We start from the raw sequence: 24,283 nt of genomic DNA, 5'->3' as shown, positions 1-24,283 counted from the left end.
AGAAGAGATCTCCACCCCCTCGTACTCTTACGGATTTATGGACAGCCCTGCAGGATTCACGGTGTCAGTTCACTCCAGCACTACTTCAGGCATTAGTCGAGTCAATGCCATGATGTGTTGCGGCACTTCTGCGTACTCGCGGAGTCCCTAGGCGATATTAGATAGGTGTACTAGTATCTTTGTGTCTTCAGTGTATATATATAAGTGATAGGCGGACAGGGTAAGCAGTGGTCTCGGGCTGTTTGCTGATGATGCTGTGGTGTACTGTAAGCTGTTGAAATTGCATGACACTATGAGAATACAAGATGACTTAGGTAAAATTTCTAGTTGGCGTCATGAATTTCAGCTAGCTCTAAATGTAGAAAAATGTAAGTTAATGCAGATGTGTAGGGAAAACGAATCCATAATTTTCGAACACATCAATAGTAGTGTGCTGTTTGATACAGTCACGTCGGTTAAATATCTAGGCGTAACGTTGCAAACCAATATATAATGGAATGAGCAGGCAAGAAATGTAGTAGGGAAGGCGAATGGTCGATTTAGGTTTGTGGAGAGAATTTTAAGAAAGTGTGTTTCATCTGTAAGAACGAAACCAACTACGACTGAAGAGAATCGTTCAACGTGACAGTAGTGCAGCCCTTCCGAAAATTGCTGCAGATTTCAGTGCTGGGCCATCAACAAGTGTCAGCGACGTGCGAACCATTCAACGAAACACCACCAATACGGGCTATCGCAGCCTGAGGCTCACTCTCTGTACCTCTGCTTTAGCAATTGTATTCTCGGCTGCCGAATACTGTGCTCCGATTTGGCTAAGCAGTCCACATGTAAAAAAGGTGGATGTCCAGTTGCATAACACTCTAAGGATGATTTCTGTAGTAATTAAACCCACTCCAACGCAACGGCTCCCAATATTAAGCCACATCGCGCCGCCACACCCGTGACGTACTGACGCCCTTGTACGTGAATATAAAAACATCATGGGAAATCGAAGCCTGCCAATCCACCAAGACAGTGAGGCTGCAAACACTAATAGGCTTCGATCTAGGAACCCGCCAACAAGAACAGCAAGGACTTGTGTACAAGAAGGTTTCAGTATCACAAACGCATGGTCTGAAAAATGTAACGCATGGCAAAATCATAACATGCCTTGCATCACACAAAAGCCACCTTGTTTTGACCTACCACGCAAAACGTGGTCCACTCTAAATAGGATTCGAATTCGTCATGGCAGATGTGCTTACTCCCTGAATAAATGAGGTAAAATACCATCCCCTCAGTGTGACTGCAGAGGAAATCAGACCATCAGCCACATTGTTGAAGAGTGTTCCAGGAGAGCCTATAATGGGAGACCCAACGACTTCCTGCTCGCAACTCCAGAGTCGATAGATTATATTAATAGACTTTATGTTTGTTTGTAATCCTTAAACTTTGTTATATTAGTGATGTTTGTTTGCAATTATTAACATTTGTTTTATTAGTGATCTGTCTGTTTCTTCCTTGTTTGTCTGTATTGCCATATGATAAATAAATAAATAAATAAAGGAGACCGCAGATATACGACATTAGTGTGACCCATTGCTGGGTACGGTTCGAGTGTTTGGGATCCACACTATGTTGATTAGAGGGAGATATCGAAGTAATCCAGAGGTGGGCTGATAGATTTGTTACCGGTAGGTTCGAACAACACTTAAGTATTACGGAGATGCTTGGGAACTCAAATAGGAATCAGTGTAGGGAAGACGACATTCTTACCCGGGAGCGGTATCGAGAAAACTTAGAGAACCGACATTTGAGGCTGACTGCCGAGCGACTCTACTGCCGTTAACGTACATTTCGCGAAGGACCACGAAGATAAGGTTAGAGGGATTAGAACTCGTACGGCGGCATATAGACAGTGGTCTTTCCCTCGCTCTGATTACGAGTGGAACAGGAGAGGAAACGACCAGTAGTAGTACAGGACACCCTCTGCCAAGCACGGTATGGTGGCCTGCGGGACATGTATGTAGATGTAGGTGTCGGTGTATACGTAAATGAAACACGGGCGGTAAAGTCGGAATTAACTCAACGACTTAAATACATTTGTAGTTATTTTTATGTAACATTAAGTTTTAGTTTCATAGATCGTATGCATGTTTTCATCAAAATTATGTGTAACGAAGTAGTTTCTAGGCTACGAATACATGATCTGGCCATTTACAAGTTACTAAATAGCACCCTGGCTTATATTTAATAAGAATGAACATATAAGTCTTCGATATTACTGATGTAAACTAATGATACACCTAAATTTAGTTTCTTCTTTCTTTCGTCTACACATGCTCCTGTAAGTTTTCAATTTATATGTGTCTATGAAATTGATGGAGTTGTTCTACGCGAATAATGTTCGACTTGATTGAAGATTTTCTTGTTTTGCCTTCTGGACTTCTATGATATTGGGCAAATAAATAATGAATTTTTTGGCTGTATCTTTATCTTTATATTGTTCTAGTGTTATAGATAGAGATCGACGCCACTATTCTTCTCAAAATTTTGTGGATTATTTATATAAAATTTTGTTAGCGAATATACAAATTGTGAAGAAGCAGCTGAAATATCTAACTCATTGAAGAAGCGCCTACAAGATTATTGTGGGTGGACGCCACATAACATTCTCACTGGCCTTTTTGTGGAATCAGTACCATTTTTCAATGTGATAAGTTACCCCAAAAAATTATTCCATGAGGCATTAACGAATGGAAAGAAATCAAATATGTTAAAAAGCTTACTTGTTTGTTTCCAAAGCTAGTAAGCTTAGGAAGAGCAGAGTCGTTGAACTTCGTTTCAGTAGTTCGGTAATATGTTACTTTCAGCTCATCTTTTCATCATTCTGCATACCCGGATGGCAGCCGTGGCACACGCCTGGACAACACACAGGATGCTCGTAGCTTATGTTGTCAGCTACTATGTTGGAAACAAACGCACATGTGAGTGTCGGCTATTGGACCCAGTACTTTCCTGTGTAACATTTATAAGGGGCATTGTCTGTTGCTTGACATAGGCCGACAAGAACATATCTTAACCGGTTAAGTGATGACAGTACGTGATTTTAACACTGACATGGTATTCATCACAGACAGGTGTAGTAATTCATGGCCAACGAATAGATATGATATGATATGCCGATGATATAGCTGACCTAGCTGAAAGTGAAGAAGATCTTGTAGTCCTACTGAACATAATGTATAAAGTTATGGGAGAAGTACATAATATGAGAATTAATAAAGCAAAACCAAAATTAATGGCATGCGACATAAAAGTCCAAGTTCATATAGGCAATGAACTGCTGAACAAGTTGATAAACTTACTTATCTGGGCAGTAATATTACCAGGAATGGAAGGAGCAAGGCAGAGGTGAGAAGCAGAATTGCTCAAGCAAAGCCTGCTTTTAACAAGAAGAAAAACATCTAAACCACTAAGAGCATCAGCCTTGCAATCAGGAAAACATTTTTGAAGTGATATGTGTGGAGTGTGGCATGCTATGGGTGTGAAACATGGAGTCTTGGGACAGAGGAAGACCAGAAGCTAAATTCTTTTGAAATGTGGTGCTATAGACGCATGCTCAAAATAAAATGTACCGACAAGGTCACAAACGAAGTGGTTCTGGAAAGAGCAGGTGAGAAGAGAAGCTTCCGGAGTTTCATTGTTAAAAGAAGAGTGCAATTTACAGGCCATCTATTAAGACATAAAAGACTCCTGAACACAATCATAGAGGGATATGTCGAGCGAAAAAGACCAAGAGGAAGACCACGGCTGAGGTACATGGATCAAATCGTGAAAGATGTGGGATGTAACACCTATAAAGAAATGAAGAGAAAAGCTGAAAGACGCATAGAATGGAGACAAGCTGCCATTGTAGCTGTTACGAACCAATCCTTGGATTGACCACAACAGAAGAAGAAGAAGAATAAGAAGGTTCTTTGTCAATTGAGGAGCACTGAGAACATTGCCTAGCCACGCCTGCTGTCACTCTGCGGCATACTGTAATTAATCCCTACACCATATGAAACAGCATTACAGGGTGTTACAAAAAGGTACGACCAAACTTTCAGGAAACATTCCTCACACACAAATAAAGAAGAGATGTTATGTGGACATGTGTCCGGAAACGCTTAATTTCCATGTTAGAGCTCATTTTAGTTTCGTTAGTATGTACTGTACTTCCTCGATTCACCACCAGTTGGCGCAATTGAAGGAAGCTAATGTTGACTTCGGTGCTTGTGTTCACATGCGACTCATTGCTCTACAGTACTAGCATCAAGCACATCAGTACGTAGCATCAACAGGTTAGTGTTCATCACGAACGTGGTTTTGCAGTCAGTGCAATGGTTACAAATGCGAAGTTGGCAGATGCCCATTTGATGTATGGATTAGCACGGGGCAACAGCCGTGGCGCGGTACGTTTGTATCGAGACAGATTTCCAGAACAAAGGTGTCCCGACAGGAAGACGTTCGAAGCAATTGATCGACGTCTTAGGGAGTACGGAACACTCCAGCCTATGACTCGCGACTGGGGAAGACCTAGAACGACGAGGACACCTGCAATAGACGAGGCAATTCTTCGTGCAGTTGACGATAACCCTAATGTTAGCGTCAGAGAAGTTGCTGCTGTACAAGGTAACGTTGACCGCGTCACTGTATGGAGAGTGCTACGGGAGAACCAGTTGTTTCCGTACCATGTACAGCGTGTGCAGACACTATCAGCAGCTGATTGGTCTCCATGGGTACACTTCTGTGAATGGTTCATCTAACAATGTGTCAATCCTCATTTCAGTGCAAATGTACTCTTTACGAATGAGGCTTCATTCCAACGTGATCAAATTGTAAATTTTCACAATCAACATGTGTGGGCTGACGAGAATTCGCACGCAATTGTGCAATCACGTCATCAACACAGATTTTCTGTGAACGTTTGGGCAGGCATTGTTGGTGATGCCCTGATTGGGCCCCATGTTCTTCCACCAACGCTCAATGGAGCACGTTATCATGATTTAATACGGGATACTCTACCTGTGCTGCTAGAACATGTGCCTTTACAAGTACGACACAACATGTGGTTCATGCACGATGGAGCTCCTGCACATTTCAGTCGAAGTGTTCGTACGCTTCTCAACACCAGATTCGGTGACCGATGGATTGGTAGAGGCGGACCAATTCCATGGCCTCCACGCTCTCCTGACCTCAACCCTCTTGACTTTCATTTATGGGGGCATTTGAAAGCTCTTGTCTACGCAACCCCGGTACCAAATGTAGAGACTCTTCGAGCTCGTATTGTGGACGGCTGTGATACAATACGCCATTCTCCAGGGCTGCATCAGCGCAACAGGGATTCCATGCGACGGAGGGTGGATGCATGTATCCTCGCTAACGGAGGACATTTTGAACATATCCTATAACAAAGTATTTGAAGTCACGCTGGTACGTTCTGTTGCTGTGTGTTTCCATTCCATGATTAATGTGATTTGAAGAGAAGTAATAAAATGAGCTCTAACATGGAAAGTAAGCGTTTCCGGACACATGTCCACATAACATATTTTCTTTCTTTGTGTGTGAGGAATGTTTCCTGAAAGTTTGGCCGTACCTTTTTGTAACACCCTGTATATACACCAGAAGATTCTACTAAAAAGTTGCGTGGGTCTATAGCAGCTACAGCAGACTATTCGATTTTTCGTTCTGTTTTATATTTAATAGTTTTAACACCTATATTTAAACAACTGTTTACTTTATGAATTGTCAATCAGTCATGTACAACGTGTGTAAGTAATTGGAGTGGACCAAGTATTGAACCCTGTGACCGAAGTGCATAAAGCAGCGTACGGTCGGTTACTGTGCAGCTTCCGGCAACGAGACGGGCGTCGCCGTGGCGGGAGCGGCGGCGTCGCAGGCGGCGGCTGCGGGGTCGGCGGGAGAGGCGGGCGCGGGGGCGGCGGGGGCGGCGCTGGCGGGCCGCGTGGGCGCTCTGGTGGTGGGCGCGCTGACGCTGGCAGCGGGGCTGGCGCTGGGCGCGCAGTACGTGCTGCGCTACCGCCAGTACCGGCTGGCCGTGCAGCGGAAGCCCGCCTCGGCCTGCTCGCTGCTCGGCTCGACGCTGACGCTGCTGTCCGACGTGGTGTCGCTGCGCCGCTCGCACCGCCGCCTGCCCGACTGCGAGCCCGACGACGACCACACCGACAAGTACGCTCCCTACCTACTCACTCGACGGCAACTTGCCATAAAAGAAAACTGATCGGATGTCACCGGCGTACACGTCTCACCAGTTACTTACGTTAGCCTCTGCAGAAACAACTGGATATTATATCAGACAAAAGCTTCATTCAAAGTGTATATTGCCCAGTCTACTCTGATACTTCATCGCCCGACAGGAAACAAACTATACGAACGCATGGTGTCTGATTCTTCGGACATACACTACTGGCCATTAAAATTGCTGCACCAAGAGCAAATGCAGATGATAAACGGGTATTCGTCGGACAAATATATTATACTAGAACTGACATGTGATTACATTTTCACGCAATTTGGGTGCATAGATCCCGAGAAATCAGTACCCAGAACAACCACCTCTGGCCGTTATAACGGCCTTGATACGCTTCGGCATTGAGTCAAACAGAGCTTGGATGGCGTGTACAGCTACAGCTGCCCATGCAGCTTCAACACGATATCACAGTTCATCAAGAGTAGTGACTGGTGTATTGTGACGAGACATTTGCTCGGTCACCATTGAGCAGACGTTTTCAGTTGGTGAGAGATCTGGAGAATGTGCTGGCCAGGGCAGCAGTCGAACATTTTCTGTATCCAGAAAGGTCCGTACAGGACCTGCAACATGCGGTCGTGCATTATCCTGCTGAAATGTAGAATTTCGCAGGGATCGAATGAAGGACAGAGCCACGGGTCGTAACACATCTGAAATGTAACTTCCACTGTTCAAACTGTCATCAATGCGAACAAGAGGTGACCGAGACGTGTAACCTATGGCACCCCATACCATCACAACGGCTGATGACGAATACACGCTTCCGATGTGCGTTCACCGTGATGTCGCCAAACACGGATGCGATCATCATGATTCTGTAAACAGAACCTGGATTCATCCGAAAAAATGACGCTTTGCCATTCGAGCACCCAGGTTCGTCGTTGAGTACAGCGTTTCAGGCGCTCCTGTCTGTGATGCAGCGTCAAGGGTAACCGCAGCCATGGTCACCGAGCTGATAGTCCCTGCTGCTGCAAACGTCGTCGAACTGTTCGTACAAATGGTTGTTGTCTTGCAAACGTCCGCATCTGTTGACTCAGGGATCGAGACGTGGCTGGACGATCCGTTACAGCCATGCGGATAAGATGCCTGTCATCTCGACTGCTAGTGATACGAGGCCGCTGGGATCCAGCACGGCGTTCCGTATTACCCTCCTGAACCCACTGATTCCATATTCTGTTAACAGTCATTGGATCTCGACCAACGCGAGCAGCAATGTCTCGATACGATAAACCGCAATCGCGATAGGCTACAATCCGACCTTTATCAAAGTCGGAAACGTGATGGTACGCATTTCTCCTCCTTACACGAGGCGTCACAACAACCTTTCACCAGGCAACGCCGGTCAACTGTCATTTTTGTATGAGAAATCGGTTGGAAACTTTCCTCATGTCAGCAAGTTTTAGGTGTCGTCACCGGCGCCAACCTTGTGTGAATGCTCTGAAAAGCTAATCATTTGCATATCACAGCATCTTCTTCCTGTCGGTTAAATTTCGCGTCTGTAGCACGTCATCTTCGTGGTGTAGCAATTTTAATGACCAGTAGTGTATAATCGACTCTCCTTGATGGACAATTGATCCACGACCTTCAGTAAGCATGCACATTTACGTTCGACCTCCAGCGGGAATTTAAATGTAGCGACCATGGAGGACATGGACGGTGTCTGTGGGTAGATGCCTTTCGGTGGGATTGTGAGTCGGCCGGAGAGCGTTCCTAGATAGTCTGCGTACTTCCGATGAACACTATGTCTGGGTGGTGCTGTGGTTAACCTAACTGTCTAGTAAGCAGGAGGTCCCGGGTTCTGGTCCTGGGCTGGCATATGTCTTCACTCATCACCGCTGATTCCGCGTGAAGTCCTGATGCATCTAACATAATTATTTCTTGTCCTTTCCCCAGCGTCCACCTTCAATTTACATAACACAGAAATTTCCTAAAATGGTTTTGTATCCCGCGTGGAAGGCGGCGCGTGGGTCTGCTCCTGTAAACTGAATGGGTAGGCCAAATGTAGGAAGTGAGCAGGGTCAGGTGAGGTAAGATTCTCGGTACAGCTTTTTACGTGAAAGTACATTTAATTATTAGTCAATGACAAACGTAACTTTACACAGAAGAGCCCGTAGGTACGACTGGATAGGCATCAAAGTTAATAGCCACTAGTAGTAGGACAAACTATCATTGAAGTAACAAAGTCAGTAATTGCCCCCTATGAAGTAGAAACAATATTGTTAGGTCGTCTCCACTGAATCAAATGGGCAGAATCTGCAGCGGCGCTCGTAGAGCTGAACAGCGCCTGCTAGAGGGCGCTGTCGTCGGCGTCCGTGTCGTAGTACCAACCTATGAACTTGCACCTACGCCGTGGCATCGTAGCTATCGATACCACAAATGGTTCAAATGGCTCTGAGTACTATGCGGCAAATAAAAAACTTTCCAGTTAGGATTTGAGCGCAGTATCTTCGGATGAATGTCGTGAGACATAAAGAAGGATGCAGTTTCATTTGTTGGCATTTTGACAAGAAAGGAAGGAATATTAGTATTTAGCGACGAGTAGATGACACAGTTATTAGATTCGGAGCACAGTCTCCGATTGGAGAGGGAAGGGGAAAGAAATCGGCCATTATCTTTCATAGGAACTGGTTCAAATCGCTTTGAGAACTATGGGGCTTAAGATCTGAGGCCATCAGTTCCCTAGACTTAGAACTACTTAAACCTAACTAACCTAAGGACATTACACACATCCATGCCCGAGGCAGGATTCGAACCGCTGACCGTAACAGCAGCCCGGTTCCAGACTGAAGCGCCTAGAACCGCTCTGCCACAACGGCCAGCTAGAAATTATCTCCCTTCCAGTATTGTACCGAGTTGATTTGATTGCAGTGATTTAAATCTATTTCTGGACGCCAGATACCGTAGTGTGTCATCAGTAAATTATCTCCAGAAGCAGACACACGCATACAAAACACATGGTTGTTGAGGACATATTTAATTCAGTCGATCAGAGTAGCTTTTAGGTGTTCACTCTCATCATGAAAGACGAATGAAATTCAAGCAGTTACAAAACGCGAATCGTGATTTCCTCTCACTGGCTCATTTGCGTGCGAGAAGGCAAGAGTATTTTTAGAAAAGATGAACTGGTATTTGCTTGCGAGCTAGCTGCAGCTGTAAGCATCTCTGGCCCCCGGAAGGAGTGTGCCTCGTAGTGGCACACAGTTCGGCCACTTTTGTTCGGCATCTGTTGTTCGGTCACGACATTTCGTAACACTCACAGTGGAGTGAGATGCATTCAGTGGTGACTGAAGTCAGTAGTTTTCATCCCGCTGGCTTGCATACAAACAGTTGCTTTGCCTTCTGCATCTCTCCCCCAACGAACAATGGACTTTGCCGTTGGTGGGGAGGCTTGCGTGCCTCAGCGATACAGATAGCCGTCCCGTAGGTGCAACCACAACGGAGGGGTATCTGTTGAGAGGCTAGACAAACGTGTGGTTCCTGAAGAAGGGCAGCAGCCTTTTCAGTAGTTGCAGCGGCACAGTCTGGATGATTGACTGATCTGGCTTTGTAACACTAACCAAAAAGGCCTTGCTGTGCTGGTACTGCGGACGGCTGAAAGCCGCAATTTTTCCCGAGGGCATGCGGCTTTACTGTATGGTTAAATGATGATGGCACCCTCTTGGGTAAAATATTCCGGAGGTAAAATAGTCCCCCATTCGGATCTCCGGGCGGGGAATACTCAAGAGGACGTTGTTATAAGGAGAAAGAAAACTGGCGTTCTACGGGTCGGAGCGTGTAATGTCAGATCCCTTAATCGGGCAGGTTGGTTAGAAAAATTAGAAAGGGAAATGGATAGGTTAAAGTTAGATATAGTGAAGTTTAGTGACAGGAGGAACAAGACGTCTGGTCAGGTGAATACAGGGTTATAAATACAAAATCAAATAGGGGTAATGCAGGAGTAGGTTAAATAATGAATAAAAAAATACAAATGCGGATAAGGTGCTACAAACAGCATAGTGAACGCATTATTGTGGTCAAGATAGATAGGAAGCCCACGCCTAATACAGTAGTACAAGTTTATATGCCAATTAGCTCCGCAGATGACGAAGAGATTGATGAAATGTATGGTGAGATAAAAGAAATTATTCAGATAGTGAAGGAAGACGAAAATTTAATAGTCATGGGTGACTGGAATTCGATAGTAGAAAAAGGAAGAGAAGGAAACGTATCAGGTTAATATAGATTGGGGGTCAGGAATGAAAGAGGAAGCCGCCTGGTAGAATTTTTCACAAAGTATAACTTAATCATAACTACCACTTGGTTCAAGAATCATGAAAGGTTGTATACATGGAAGAAGCCTGGAGATACTGGAAGGCTTCAGATATATTATATAATTTTATGACAGAGATTTAGGAACCAGGTTTTAAATTTTAGACATTTCCAGGGGCAGATGTGGACTCTGACCACAATCTATTGGCTATGAACTGTAGATTAAAACTGAAGAAACTGCAAAAAGGTGGGAATGTAAGGAGATGGGACCTGGATAAACTGACAGAACCAGAGGTTGTAGAGAGTTTCAGGGAGAGCATTAGGGAACGATTGACAAGAATGGGGGAAAGAAATACAGTAGAAGAAGAATGGGTAGCTTTGAGAGATGAAATAGTGAAGGCAGCAGAGGATCAAGTAGTTAAAAAGACAAGGGCTAATAGAAATCCTTGGGTAACAGAAGAGTAATTCAGTTTAATTGATGAAAGGAGAAAATACAAAAACGCAGTAAATGAAGCAGTCAAAAAGGAATACAAACGCCTCAAAAATGAGACCGATACGAAGTGCAAAATGGCTTAGCATGGTTGGCTAGAGGACAAATGTAGGGATGTAGAGGCGTATATCACTAGCGTTAAGATAGACCTGCCTACAGGAAAATTAAAGAGACTTTTGGAGGAAACATAACCGCTTGTATGAATATCAAGAGCTCAGATGGGAACCCAGTTCTAAGCAAAGAAGGGAAAGCAGAAAGGTGGAAGGACTAAATGGTTCAAATTGCTCTGAGCACTATGGGACTTAACATCTGAGGTCATCAGTCCCCTAGAACTTAGAACTAATTAAACCTAGCTAACCTAAGGACACCACACACATCCATGCCCGAGGCAGGATTCGAACCTGCGACAGTAGCAGCAGCGCGGTTCCGAACTGAAGCGCCTAGAACCGATCGGCCACTCCGGCCGGCGGAAGGAGTATATAGAGAGTCTATACAATATTATGGAAATGGAAATGGAAGAGGATGTAGATGAAGATGAAATGGGAGATACGATACTGCGTGAAGAGTTTGACAGAGCACTGAAAGACCTAAGTCGAAACAAGGCCCCGGGAGTAGACAACATTCCATTAGAACTACTGACGGCCTTGGGAGAGCCAGTCATGACAAAACTCTACCATCTGGTGAGCAAGATGTATGAAACAAGCGAAATACCCTCATACTTCAAGAAGAATATAATAATTCCAATCCCAAAGAAAGCAGGTGTAGACAGATGTGAAAATTACCGAACTATCAGTTTAATAAGTCACAGCTGCAAAATAGTAACGCGAATTCGTTACAGACGAATGGAAAAACTGGTAGAAGCCGACCTTGGGGAAGATCAGTTTGGATTCCGCAGAAATGTTGGAACATGTGAGGCAATATTGACCCTACAACTTATCTTAGAAAATAGATTAAGGAAAGGCAAACCTACGTTTCTAGCATTTGTAGACTTAGAGAAAGCTTTCGACAATGTTGACTGAAATACTCTCTTTCAAATTCTAAAGGTGGCAGCGGTAAAATACAGGGAGCGAAAGGCTATTTACAATTTGTACAGAAACCAGATGGCAGTTATAAGGGTCAAGGGACACGAAAGGGAAGCAATGGTTGGGAAGGGAGTGAGACAGGGTTGTAGCCTGTCCCCGATGTTATTCAATCTGTATATTGAGCAAGCAGTAAAGGAAACAAAAGAAAAATTCGGAGTAGGTATTAAAATCCATGGAGAAGAAATAAAAACTTTGAGGTTCGCCGATGACATTGTAATTCTGTCAGAGACAGCAAAGGACCTGGAAGAGCAGCTGAACAGAATGGAAAGTGTCCTGAAAGGAAGATATAAGATGAACATCAACAAAAGCAAAACGAGGATAATGGAATGTAGTCGAATTAAATCTGATGACGCTGAGGGAATTACATTAGGAAATGACACGCTTAAAGTAGTAAATAAGTTTTGCTATTTGGGGAGAAAAATAACTGATGATGGTCGAAGTAGAGAGGATATAAAATGTATACTGGCAAAGGCAAGGAAAGCGTTTCTCAAGAAGAGAAATTTATTAACATAAAGTATAGATTTAAGTGAAAGTATTTGTATGGAGTGTAGGCATGTATGGAAGTGAAACGTGGACGATAAATAGTTTAGACAAGAAGAGAATAGAAGCTTTCGAAATGTGGTGCTACAGAAGAATGCTGAAATTTAGATGGGTAGATCACATTGAGAAGGTATTGAATGGAATTGGCAGAAGAGAAATTTGTGGCACAACTTGATTAGAAGAAGGGATCGGTTGATAGGACATATTCTGAGGCATCAAGGGATCACCAATTTAGTACTGGAGGGCAGCGTGGAGGGTAAAAATCGTAGATGGAGACAAAGAGATGAATATACTACACAGATTCAGAAGGATGTAGGTTGCAGTAGGTACTGGGAGATGAAGAAGGTTGCACAGGAGAAGGTTGCATGGAGAGCTGTATCAAACCAGTCTCTGGACTGAAGACCACAACAACAACTACAACACTAGAATATTTCTTCTTTAGTGTCTCAAAAGAAGCGAATTTTTCTCCTGCGCTATCCACTATGTCGTCCGTCTTTCCTCTTTTCTTGCTTGGGGGTCTTCTGATTGCAAGGAACGTCCTCCCATTATTTTTGTATTATTCCATAGCTCCAACTTTCGCACAAACGCAGCCAAAATGTCTGACTTTTGCGGTTCTGTTACAGCTAATGTTTGCTCTTCGTTAACGCGCTGTATTGCGGCCACTCCTGGACTGCAGGGACTTCTACTGCCCCGGGGCTTCAGTTCTATAAGCAGAGAACGCTACTGTGGCGAATATTAGCTTTCTCTGGGAAAAGCATATCCAAGAATAAGTTGTCTTGACGGCGGCTAATTGAATGGGGCTGTCAATATATAAATTATTGGCAGCCTTCAGTCACTCCTCCGCCTATTATACGGATCCCATCTCTGTGGGCCACCCACCAGAACCTATCTTAACGGATCACGAAAATGGGTTCAAATGGTTCAAATGGCTCTAAGCACTATGGGACTTTATACCTGAGGTCATCAGTCCCCTAGACTTAGAACTGCTTAAACCTAACTAACCTAAGGACATCACAAACATCCATGCCCGAGGCAGGATTCGAACCTGCGACCGTAGCAGCGCGTGGTTCCGGACTGAAGCGCCTAGAACCGCTCGGCCACGAAAATGGGGAAATGTCATTTGTGGTATCACTGCCAAATACTCAAAGAATTTCGATTTCCTAATACCATTCAATTATGCAGTAGTTACAGTACATATACAATTTTACGAACTCCACGTTCTGGCCTTGAGGACCATATCATGCTAGACTGGCAGTCGTCAACTTCGGTCAATGGCCTCAGTACGATGCTCTACTGAAAGACGTGGGGTTAGTCCAACTCTGTCCCGACCATTAACAGTTTTCTAGAGCTTGCAGCCGTTATTTCTCATTCAGGTAGCTCCGTGATTGGCATCACGAAGCTCAGTGCACCCTGTTCAAGTCCTCCCACAAAGAAAAACTGTCTCTCAGTACTGGGAATTGATCTAGGACCTCCGCAGACACGTCGACTGCTTATCTATGGAAGTGGATCACGGCACATATTCACTATCTGATCAAAAGTCTCCAGACACTCATATGTAATGCGAAATTAACTACTTGATGTCACGTGAGGCCGGCCTGCCAATATAAAAGGAGACGGAGAGCATTGTGTTTTCAGTAGAGAAGCGGTAATAGCACAAAGCGTCGATCAGGAGATCTCAGTGACTTAGAACATGGATGTCATCAGAGTAATAAATCCATGAGGGACATTTAAACCTATCTAAAGCTGCCCAAGTCGACTGTTGGTGATGACATGTGAAGTGAAAACGCAAACAAACAACCACAGTTAAACCAAGACCAGGCAGACCTTATGTACTGACAGACAGAGACCGTTGAGCATTGTGAAGGGCTGTTGTAAAAATCGCAAGAAATCATTAGAAGGAATCACTCGTGACTTCCAAAGTGCTACCAGCAGTCTGCCTAGCACACTGACTGTGCTTATGGAGATAAAAACAATGGGATGCATTTGTCGAACAGCTCCTCACAATCCCAATATTTTTGTAATCAGTGCTAAGTGACGCATCAAGTGGTGTAAAACGCGACGCCCCTGGACAGTGGATGATTAGAAACCAGTTATTTGGAGCGATAAATCGCGCCATACCGTTTGGCAATCCGATAGAAGCATTTTTGGTTATGAATGTCTGGAGAACGTTAACGTTACTTGCAATCACGTGTTTTGAGAAGAGTGAAGTATGTAGGAGGTGGTATTACGGAATGTTTTTTTTTCATAGTGTGTTATCATGCTTAAGAAAACGCTAAATGCGGAGGGATATGAACATAATGAACATATTATACAGCGTAGTGTACTGCGTTCAGTAGAGGAACAGTTCGGAGACGATGACCGATTGTATCAGCATGACAATACACCCTTTCGTAAAGCAGCATCTGTAAGGCAATGGGTTGTGGGCAACAATATTCCTGAAATGGACTGGCCTAACCAGGATCCCAAACTGAACTCAATGGAACACCAGTGGGTTGAGTGAGAATATCGACTTCACTCCAGACCCCTGCATCGAACATTACTATCTTCTCGGATTTCGGCTCTTAATGAAGTATGGTTACCATACCGCCACAGACATTTAGACACCTCACTGAAAATGTCACCAGCATAGCTCAAGCTGTCATAAAGACGAAGGGTGATCACACCCTATAGTAATGTCCACTAATTTGCGTCCAGATGGTTATGTAACCCAGAAAACAACCATTAAAGTAAAAATACCTCAAGTTATATATCGCATACAGTGAAACGTATCCTAATTGCAGAACTCATTAAGTAACATGTCCTCGTCTTAAAGGGTGAAAACATCACCAACATGCATGAAAAATGTCACTCATGTAATTAAAGTGTAGTTCCTCATTTCATCCTGATAACAACGACGATAAATCGTGGTATGTAACCACGAGGTAGAAAAAGCATTGCCGGCCGAAGTGGCCGTGCGGTTCTAGGCGCAGCAGTCTGGAACCGCGAGACCGCTACGGTCGCAGGTTCGAATCCTGCCTCGGGTATGGATGTGTGTGATGTCCTTAGGTTAGTTAGGTTTAACTAGTTCTAAGTTCTAGGGGACTAATGACCTCAGTAGTTGAGTCCCATAGTGCTCAGAGCCATTTTTTAGAAAAAGCATTGGAATAAATATTTTTCCCCTATCGCTCATTCGCCGCCAACGACTGACGGACGTTATTCCGAGCTGTATACAAGACTAATATTTTTCGATCTCGCTCGATGTTGTCCAGATGGGGTCAATAGAATGGTGGTCAAGACTGATGTACCCTGATGCTTGTGGAGCGTTCTTCTAACCATTCAGATACATGCAGGAGTGATGGTGTCATGAATTTCTCGCAAAAGTGCTGGTATAGGTAAACAAACTAATGCACATGATCTTACAGAATTTTTTTTTCATTCGCCTATGAAGGACAATGGTAGGTGTATCGGAAAACACGCTTCAGCTCATGCAGACATTCGGCAAACAGAACTACACCCATCACCTGGCTGAAGGGTGTTTGGTTGGCAAACGGCATACATAGCCAGATGTGATTTCTGACATTGTCGAAGTTTGGCATGGCGTGTGTCAACGTGAACGACGTGTCATCAGTCCAGACGAAATTTACAATACTTCGAGCGTCAACTAGCGGCGTTTCTACGTCTATCGTTAACTGTAGGAAATGTGGCGTGCCATGATCGGAGTAATAATGTGGGCCGCTTGCTTAATTGCGAGGAGGTTTTGTGGGTATCGCGGCTGCTCGCAGATTGTTATCGTTCAATCCTGAACTGGCAAGTTATTGGCTGCTGTTGCTGTCTGTCTATCCGCTGTTATACCAGAATAGTTGAATAAGTAAGGCAACACGCGCTGTCTCAGCTGTGGACTCTACCGTGCGAATTAAATGCCATATATAGATAGAAAACGAGATCAGTCTGCCAAGCGACACAACTAGATAGATGGTGGTAGCTGCGCCCCTGTGATTCTAATTACATTTTCATGATGGAGTTATTCACAGATACATGGTCGGCAACTGAAGCGAGAAATTTAGTACGACTTTTGCGTTTAAAGTGGACGACCCAACCTGCAGTTCATCGCCAGCTAGTGAAAGTTTACAGAGAGTGTGTAATATAACGAAAACAGGTGTAATATTGGAGTCAGAAATTTACGTGAGGCAGGAAAAGGTTGCGATGGGCAAGCACGTCCCCTTCAGACGCGAACGTGTGCTATGTTAAAGTGTTGGTTCAAACCAGTCGTCACATTCATACGACTCAGACTGCACGCGAACTCAAAATCTCCATTGACAGTTTAGTGGATATCGTATTCAACATATTGGGCTACGGGAAGACGTGTTCTCTCTCGGTACCGCGGCGTTTCTGAAACGGGAAATAAAGCCAAGACAATCGGATTTTGTCTCCGACACTTAGTTTCAGTATCAGGCAGAAGTTATTTCATTCCTGCGCCGGATCGTGAAACCTGAAGCAAAGAAAACAACAAAGTTGTGCAAACACCCCTCGTCTCCCTATTCATACTTTAAACCACGGTATCGGTGAAGGAAGTTGTTGGCACTGTCTTATGTGACACTCAGGATGTGTTGCTGGTTGATTTCCTCACCCATGTAGAGACAGTGAATGTTGTCAGTCATTGCGCCACGCTGGACGAATTCATAGGCGATCGTATGGAAATAACCGAGATGGCTTACGAATGGTGTCGTATTGTTGCGCGACAACGAAGGACAGTATGGAAGTATACTGTCTCGGCTTCGCATAATTTTGTCCAGCCTTTCCGATGTACTGTATTGGAACACCCGCGGTACAGCCCGGATCTCACACTAAGTGATTTTGATCTCTTCCCACTATTAAAGAAGCACCTGGCCGGTCGCCATTTCAGAACCGCTACCGACGTTCAAGAGGCTGTTGTTGAGTGGCGTCTAGACGCAGATTCTCTTTTTTGCCGGCTTCAGTATATTGGTTCACTGGTTGACCTAATTCTTAGACAACCACTGTGCCTATCTGGAAAAATAGTACACACATAAAAAAAGTTTTGCATCACCTCGGATCCGAGAGTTCCGGAACCTGTACAGAAAATTGGGGTAGAGATCAACATAAACATCATTTTCGCCCTTTTTATTGCAGATGAAAACCACACATTGCATGTTGTACGCCATACAGTGAGACTTTCAGAAGAGGTGGTCCAGATTGCTGTACACACCGGTACCTCTAATACCCAGTAGCACGTCCTCTTGCATTGATACATGCCTGCATTCGTCGTGGCATACTATCCACAAGTTCATCAAGGCACTGTCGGTCCACACTCCTCAACGGCGATTCGGCGTAGATCCCACAGAGTGGTTGGTGGGTCACGTCGTCCTTAAACAGTCCTTTTCAATCTATCCCAGGCATGTTCGATAGGGTTCATGTCTGGAGAATATGCTGGCCACTCTAGTCGAACGATGTCGTTATCGTGAAGGATGTCGTTCACTAGATGTGCACGATGGGGTCGTGAATTGTCGTCCATGAAGACGAATGCCTCGCCAATGTGCTGCCGATATGGTTGCATTATCGGTCAGAGGATGGCATCGTACAGCCGTTACGGTACCTTCCATGACAACTAGCGGCGTACGTCGGCCCCGCATAATGCCACCGCAAAACAGCAGGAAACCTCCACCTTGCTGCACTCGCTGGAAAGTGTGTCTAAGACGTTCAGCCTGACCGCGTTGCCTCCAAACACGTCTCCGACGATTGTCTGGTTGAAGGCATATGCGACACTTATCGGTGAAGAGAACGTGATGCCAATTCTGAGCGCTCCATTCGACAAGTTCTTGGGCCCATCTCTAACGCGCTGCGTGGTGTCGTGATTGCAAAGTTGGACCTTGCCATGGACGTCGGGAGTGAAGTTGCGCATCATGTAGCCTATTGCTCACAGTTTGAGTCGTAACACGACGTCCTGTGGCTGCACGAAAAGCATTATTCAACATGGTGGCGTTGCAGTCAGGGTTCCTCCGAGCCATAATCCGTAGGCAGCGCTCATCCACTACAGTAGTAGCCCTTAGGCGGCCTGAGAAAGGCATGTCATCGACAGTTCCTGTCTCTGTGTATCTCCTCCATGTCTGAACAACATTGTTTTAGTTCATTCTGAGACGCCTGAACACTTTCCTTGGTGAGAGCCCTTCCTGGTACAAAGTAACAATGCGGACGCGATGGAACCGCGGTATTGACCCTCTACGCAGGGTTGCACTACATATAACACGAGCCGTGTACCTCCTTCCTGGTGGAATGACTGCAACTGATCGGCTGTCGGACCTACTCCGTCTAATAGGCGCTGCTCATGCTTGGTTGTTTATATCTTGGGGTGGATTTAGTAACATCTTTGAACAGTCAAAGGGACTGTGTCTGTGATACAATATCTACAGTGAACGTCTATTTTCAGGAGTTCTGGGAACTGGGGTGATGCAAAACTTTTTTTGATGTGTGTATGTCCAGTGGCCTAGTAACGTTGTGTATGTTTTCGATTTCCTAACTAAACTTTATCTTGCAGAGGATTTGTTATCTTACTTTTTAAACGCCCTCGTAATTCGCGATATTCGACGACAAGACTGGTTGTCAACATCTTTTTGTTCACCGCAGTTGTCTACGACGGCGACTTTTCCCGAATCGTGGTACTCATGGAACATTCCCGATGTGGTTGCTCGCGGAAAGCCCAGCACGTGCGTGACTTCGGGGATTGTCTGTCGCATTATCTGAGAGCAATCATCCGTGCTGATACCGCACGTCTCACCCAGTTAGTATTCCACGTGACGTTGAGGAGCAGTACAAGCTCTTAACGACACCCTAATTACGTAATAATACTATTGCATTCGCCATGGAATCAGGAGCGCCCACCACCCAAACAAAACAGTTAGCGGTATCTCAACTTATTTCTCATGAGAACCTAGATACCAAATACGTCTTCCCTATGGATCTGTGAACCAACAGTACCGTCTGAGAAATTGGGGAGGCTTATGAGTCCACCGAAACATATACCCCCTTACATACAGACACTGCCTCAGCAGATATTTTACAACTAATAACTGTTATTAGCAGTTCATCCAATTCTCCATGCTCAGAAGAGCGTCGAAATTTTCTGCAGAGGATATGGCAACATAAACTTGTGAATGAATTGAAATGTAGTAGTCTAACTGTATAGTACATTCGTAAATATGTGAAACTGGCAATTCCGTACCGGAACCGCTAATTTTTGACCATTTTACATCGATGGAAACAAATATTAAAATGTAGCCGTTCTCTACGTAAAGCACATGCCAGCGTTTACCATTCCAACCTCAACGTATTGACAACACAAGGACGAACACTTACGACCTCTAGCTGAAATATCTTGTCTCTTATCTGTAGTAGCTTTCCATCTTACTTTTTTCCGGCAAATGAAGTGTAGATGCCACTCTACCACGTTGCCTGTCCCTATTGTCTTCTCTCAGTTTCACGCAATGAATTACTTTCACAATGTCTAATATTTAGCTCTCAATATGTCCATATACATATGCAATAGGACTGTAGCACCGCTGTTTTACCTGCGTCAATTCTGTGCAATAAGTAGCTAGAAATTAAAATTGCAACACCGGAGGGAATATCAAATAATTAAATTTCAGCTGTTGTCCAAATGACACATGACTGTTTGTTTAGGTGATTTTTGGGAATACAGGGCGCAAAATTCAGTGCGCTGGGTTGCCACTATTGGCAGCATCAATGGCTCAGTGACGTCAGTAGCAGCGCAAGTGTGGGACTTGTTTAAACGTGGGATGACAGTGCGCTGGGTTGCCACTATTGGCAGCATCAATGGCTCAGTGACGTCAGTAGCAGCGCAAGTGTGGGACTTGTTTAAACGTGGGATGACAGTGTAAACTGTGTGTCGCAGGAGTGTATATTTTTAATAACGCATTGTGGCAACAGGTAAACATTAAACTTTGGGATATCATTATATTTGTTTAAATAATGCACTGTGGTAACTGTTAAAATTTAAAAGCCTCTTATATATGATAATTCACGTGAGTCTTTGGATGACGGTCTTGAACAAAAGTTGTAATAAACTGCCCCAAAACTGTAACAAACTTCCCCAAACCTGTAAATAATAATGGAAGGTTCAAATATTACAAAGTCAATGTTGAACTTCGAGCAGTAGCTACATAAGAAAAATTTGCAAAATATGTGCTAAATAACACTGATGCCCGCTAAGCTGTTTGTACATAACCCAGTTGGCTTAGAAGTATGAAGAAGGATTTCTTTAAATTGCCCTTGTACAGTGTAATGTCGAAGTGTCCGGATAGCTATGACATCATTAAATTATGATAATTCAGCTAATAGGATAACATCCCTTTGAATTTCATGCATCCATTGAAATGTCAAAGAGTGTGACGTCATTTTCGGATCATAAATCATAATAATTCACTACACCCAACTGAACTAGAAGAGCGGGTTGTAAATTATGCGCATTAATATTGGGCTAAAAGCACCTGCTCATCAATTAGAGTTATGTCAACATAAGTTATGATTATTCACAGCCAATTTGTTTACATTGGGGTCGTAAACTACACCAGTGCAAACATAACTTAAGGAGTATAAGTGAGATGTTTGTTTCCATAAAGACGCTAGATCAGTTTGTTTACATAAGAAGTACAACGGACCCTTTGTCCTCGTACCCCTACAGCTCCATTACTGATGCAATGGTTAAGACACTTGACTTACAGCCAGGAGGAAGGCAATTCAAATACTCTCGCCGTCATCCAGATGTTAGATTTTATGATTTTATTATATTGTTTAAAATAAAAACTGGAATGGTTCCCTTGAAAACGACACCGACGATTTACTTCCTCCTTGTTAAAATCAAGTTTGTGCTCAATCTGTATTTGCCTTGTCGTCGATGGGCGCTAAAACGTAATCTTCGTCCCTAACTTTTTCGTAAAATACGCAGTTTCACTAACTAGTATACAGGGTGTCTAAAAATGAAATACGGAACTTGTAAGAGGACAAAGGGTTTTCCAATGTTTGCTATGTGCAATATATATATATATATATATATATATATATATATATATATATATATATATATATATATATATATATAAATTCTCATTTCTTAATAGAACTTTTACTGAATTTTCAGTCATTGGACATAGCGAACATTGGAAAACCCTTTTTGGTTCCTGCGAGAACGTCCTCTTACAAGTTCCGTATTTCATTTATATATATTGTTCATTGCTAACATTATTTTAGCGAATTAAAGGACTTACGCCAGTTGAAACTGACCATCGCTTAAATCATTTAGATATCAATGACTGAGGGATACCCTTTTCGGTTATTTTGAAGCTCATGCACTTCCTGCCTCTTATTTTCAGACACCCTATGAACAGGACGTAACAAAACGACATCGGGAAACTGCGAGGGGTCGTAGAGGGTGTCTTGAGGAACAAATTGACTATAGAAACCCAGTTCCGGAAACGTTATACAACGACACTACAGAACGTCAAAGTTGCCTGCAACTAGACAAGCCGTTCGTCAGAAAACGTAAGTTGGGACGCTGACGAACCTCAAGAGGGACATTCGGAAAGAGACCGATGGCACTACGGACGTTAGATGGCGCCGAAGACGCCCACGCCTGTTGGAACTCTAGTTGCGGTCGATCAGCGTACAAACTCATGTTTGCTAGAGTATGGGTGACCCAGATGGAGGTTTCGATCGCCTTACACCTGAAGTTCTGTAGTAAGATCGGATGACGGTCCCGGTTGTGGGTGCGTGTCCTCAGTTTGTTCCTCAAGTCACGTCTACAGCCCCTCTGACATTGTCGGCATCGCTTTTTAACCCTATATATGCATATCCCTAGGACAGACGCCAAATGAAACTTCTGTTGGCATGTAGACCACTATAGGTGGAGCCCTAAGACGAGTACAGCACGGAAATGAATACTTTCTGCTACTTGCTGGAAATTATTTACGAAAATCACGGACGAGTGTGCCGGTATTGTAACCACGATCCTGCAATATGTAAATCCAGTGACTGCACCACCTCACTCAGTTTGTCAGCCGAATAATGCTACTCACATAACTCTCCTTCACCAGTCTGTTGCTCCGAATAAATTAGCTCGAGAGGTAAGACCGGCGGAGTAATTGCCAATTAATCCTTCTCGCTCCTCATCGTTTCCAAGACTGAAGCCACATTCGCTTTCAGATACCATCTCTTGCTCCGCTACCGTCTGCAGTGCGTCGCATTGCTATTAAGTTTACAGAACACTGGTTCACATCGTGGTCTACAGTCATTACAGTCTGGTGCCTTCTCGAGGTGAATTAACCAAAGCGATGGAAGAGGTTCAGAGAAATACTGCGTGAGAGTGTCCCAGCAATGCACAACATACTACTGCACTGTCTGACAGAAAAAGTGAAGCACCCAGAACATATGGTCGGATGTCAATTTAATTTCGTACACGTACACATCATTGACAGCAGGTAAATGATTACACCTGCGATTCTCTATGACTCTTGGAACGGCAACCAGAGTGCATTAGTGTTGTTCGTGTTTACTGTCGTTACCAGCCCTCATAGGCTATACAATGTGGTGACAAAAATCATGAATACTTCCTAATATCGTGTCGGACCTCCTTTTGCCCGGCGTAGTACAGAAACTCGACGTGGCATGGACTCAAAAAGTCGTTGGAAGTTCCCTGCAGAAACACTGAGCCATGCTGCCTCTATAGCCGTCCATAATTGTGAAAGAATTGCCAGTGCAGGATTTTATGCAAGAAGTGAGATCTCGATTACGTCCCATAAATTCTCGATGGGATTCATGTCATGTGATCTGTGTGGCCGTCCGCCCCGGTAGCTGAGTGGTCAGCGTGACAGACTGTCAATCCTAAGGGCCCGGGTTCGATTCCAGGCTGGGTCGGAGATTTTCTCCGCTCAGGGACTGGGTGTTGTGTTGTGCTAATCATCATCATTTCATCCCCATTGACGCGCAGGTCGCCGCAGTGGCGTCAAATCGAAAGACCTGCACCAGGCGAACGGTCTACCCGACGGGAGGCCCTAGCCACACGACATTTCCATCTGTGTGGCCAAGTCATTCGCTCGAATTGTCCAGAATGTTCTTCAAACAAATGACGGACAATTGTGGCTCGGTGACATGATGCATTATCATCCACAAAAATTTCATCGTTTTTTCGGAAGACGAAGTTCACTAATGGGTAGCCGAACATAACCGTTTTCAGTCAATGATCGGTCAGTCGGACGAGAGGACTTAGTCCATTCCATGTAAACACAGCCCACACCATTATAAAGCCACCACCAGCTTGCACAGTGCCTTGTTGACAACTTGGGTCCATGTCTTCGTAGGGTCTCCGCCACACACGAACCCTACTATCAGCTCTTACCAAATAAAATCGGGACCCATCCGACCCGGCCATAGTTTTCCAGTCGTCTAAGGTCCAACCCATATGGTCACGGTAGGAGGATAGGGGTGTAGTGCTGTTGGGAAAGGCACGCGTATCGGTCGTCTGCTGCCATAGCTCATAAACGCCAAATTTCGCCGCACTTCCTAACGGATACGTTCGTCACAAGTCCAACATTGATTTCTGCGGTTATTTCACGCAGTGTTGCTTTCGTG

At 44.3% G+C, this 24,283-nt stretch overlaps 1 protein-coding gene across 1 annotated transcript in view; it reads left to right on the top strand.

The window, feature by feature from the left end:
- Positions 1 to 24,283, top strand: part of LOC124722195 — a 417,264-nt gene that overhangs the window by 255,802 nt on the left and 137,179 nt on the right. Inside the window, exons 7-8 of the mRNA XM_047247393.1 lie at positions 5,871 to 5,971; positions 6,047 to 6,210. Coding sequence (XP_047103349.1) covers positions 5,871 to 5,971; positions 6,047 to 6,210 — 265 coding nt within the window. The remainder of the gene's footprint in view (positions 1 to 5,870; positions 5,972 to 6,046; positions 6,211 to 24,283) is intronic.

Source organism: Schistocerca piceifrons, chromosome X, assembly GCF_021461385.2.
Source record: "Schistocerca piceifrons isolate TAMUIC-IGC-003096 chromosome X, iqSchPice1.1, whole genome shotgun sequence".
NCBI lineage: Eukaryota > Metazoa > Arthropoda > Insecta > Orthoptera > Acrididae > Schistocerca > Schistocerca piceifrons.
The sequence above is the reverse complement of the archived record's forward strand: the minus strand, read 5'-3'. Positions and strand labels throughout refer to the sequence as shown.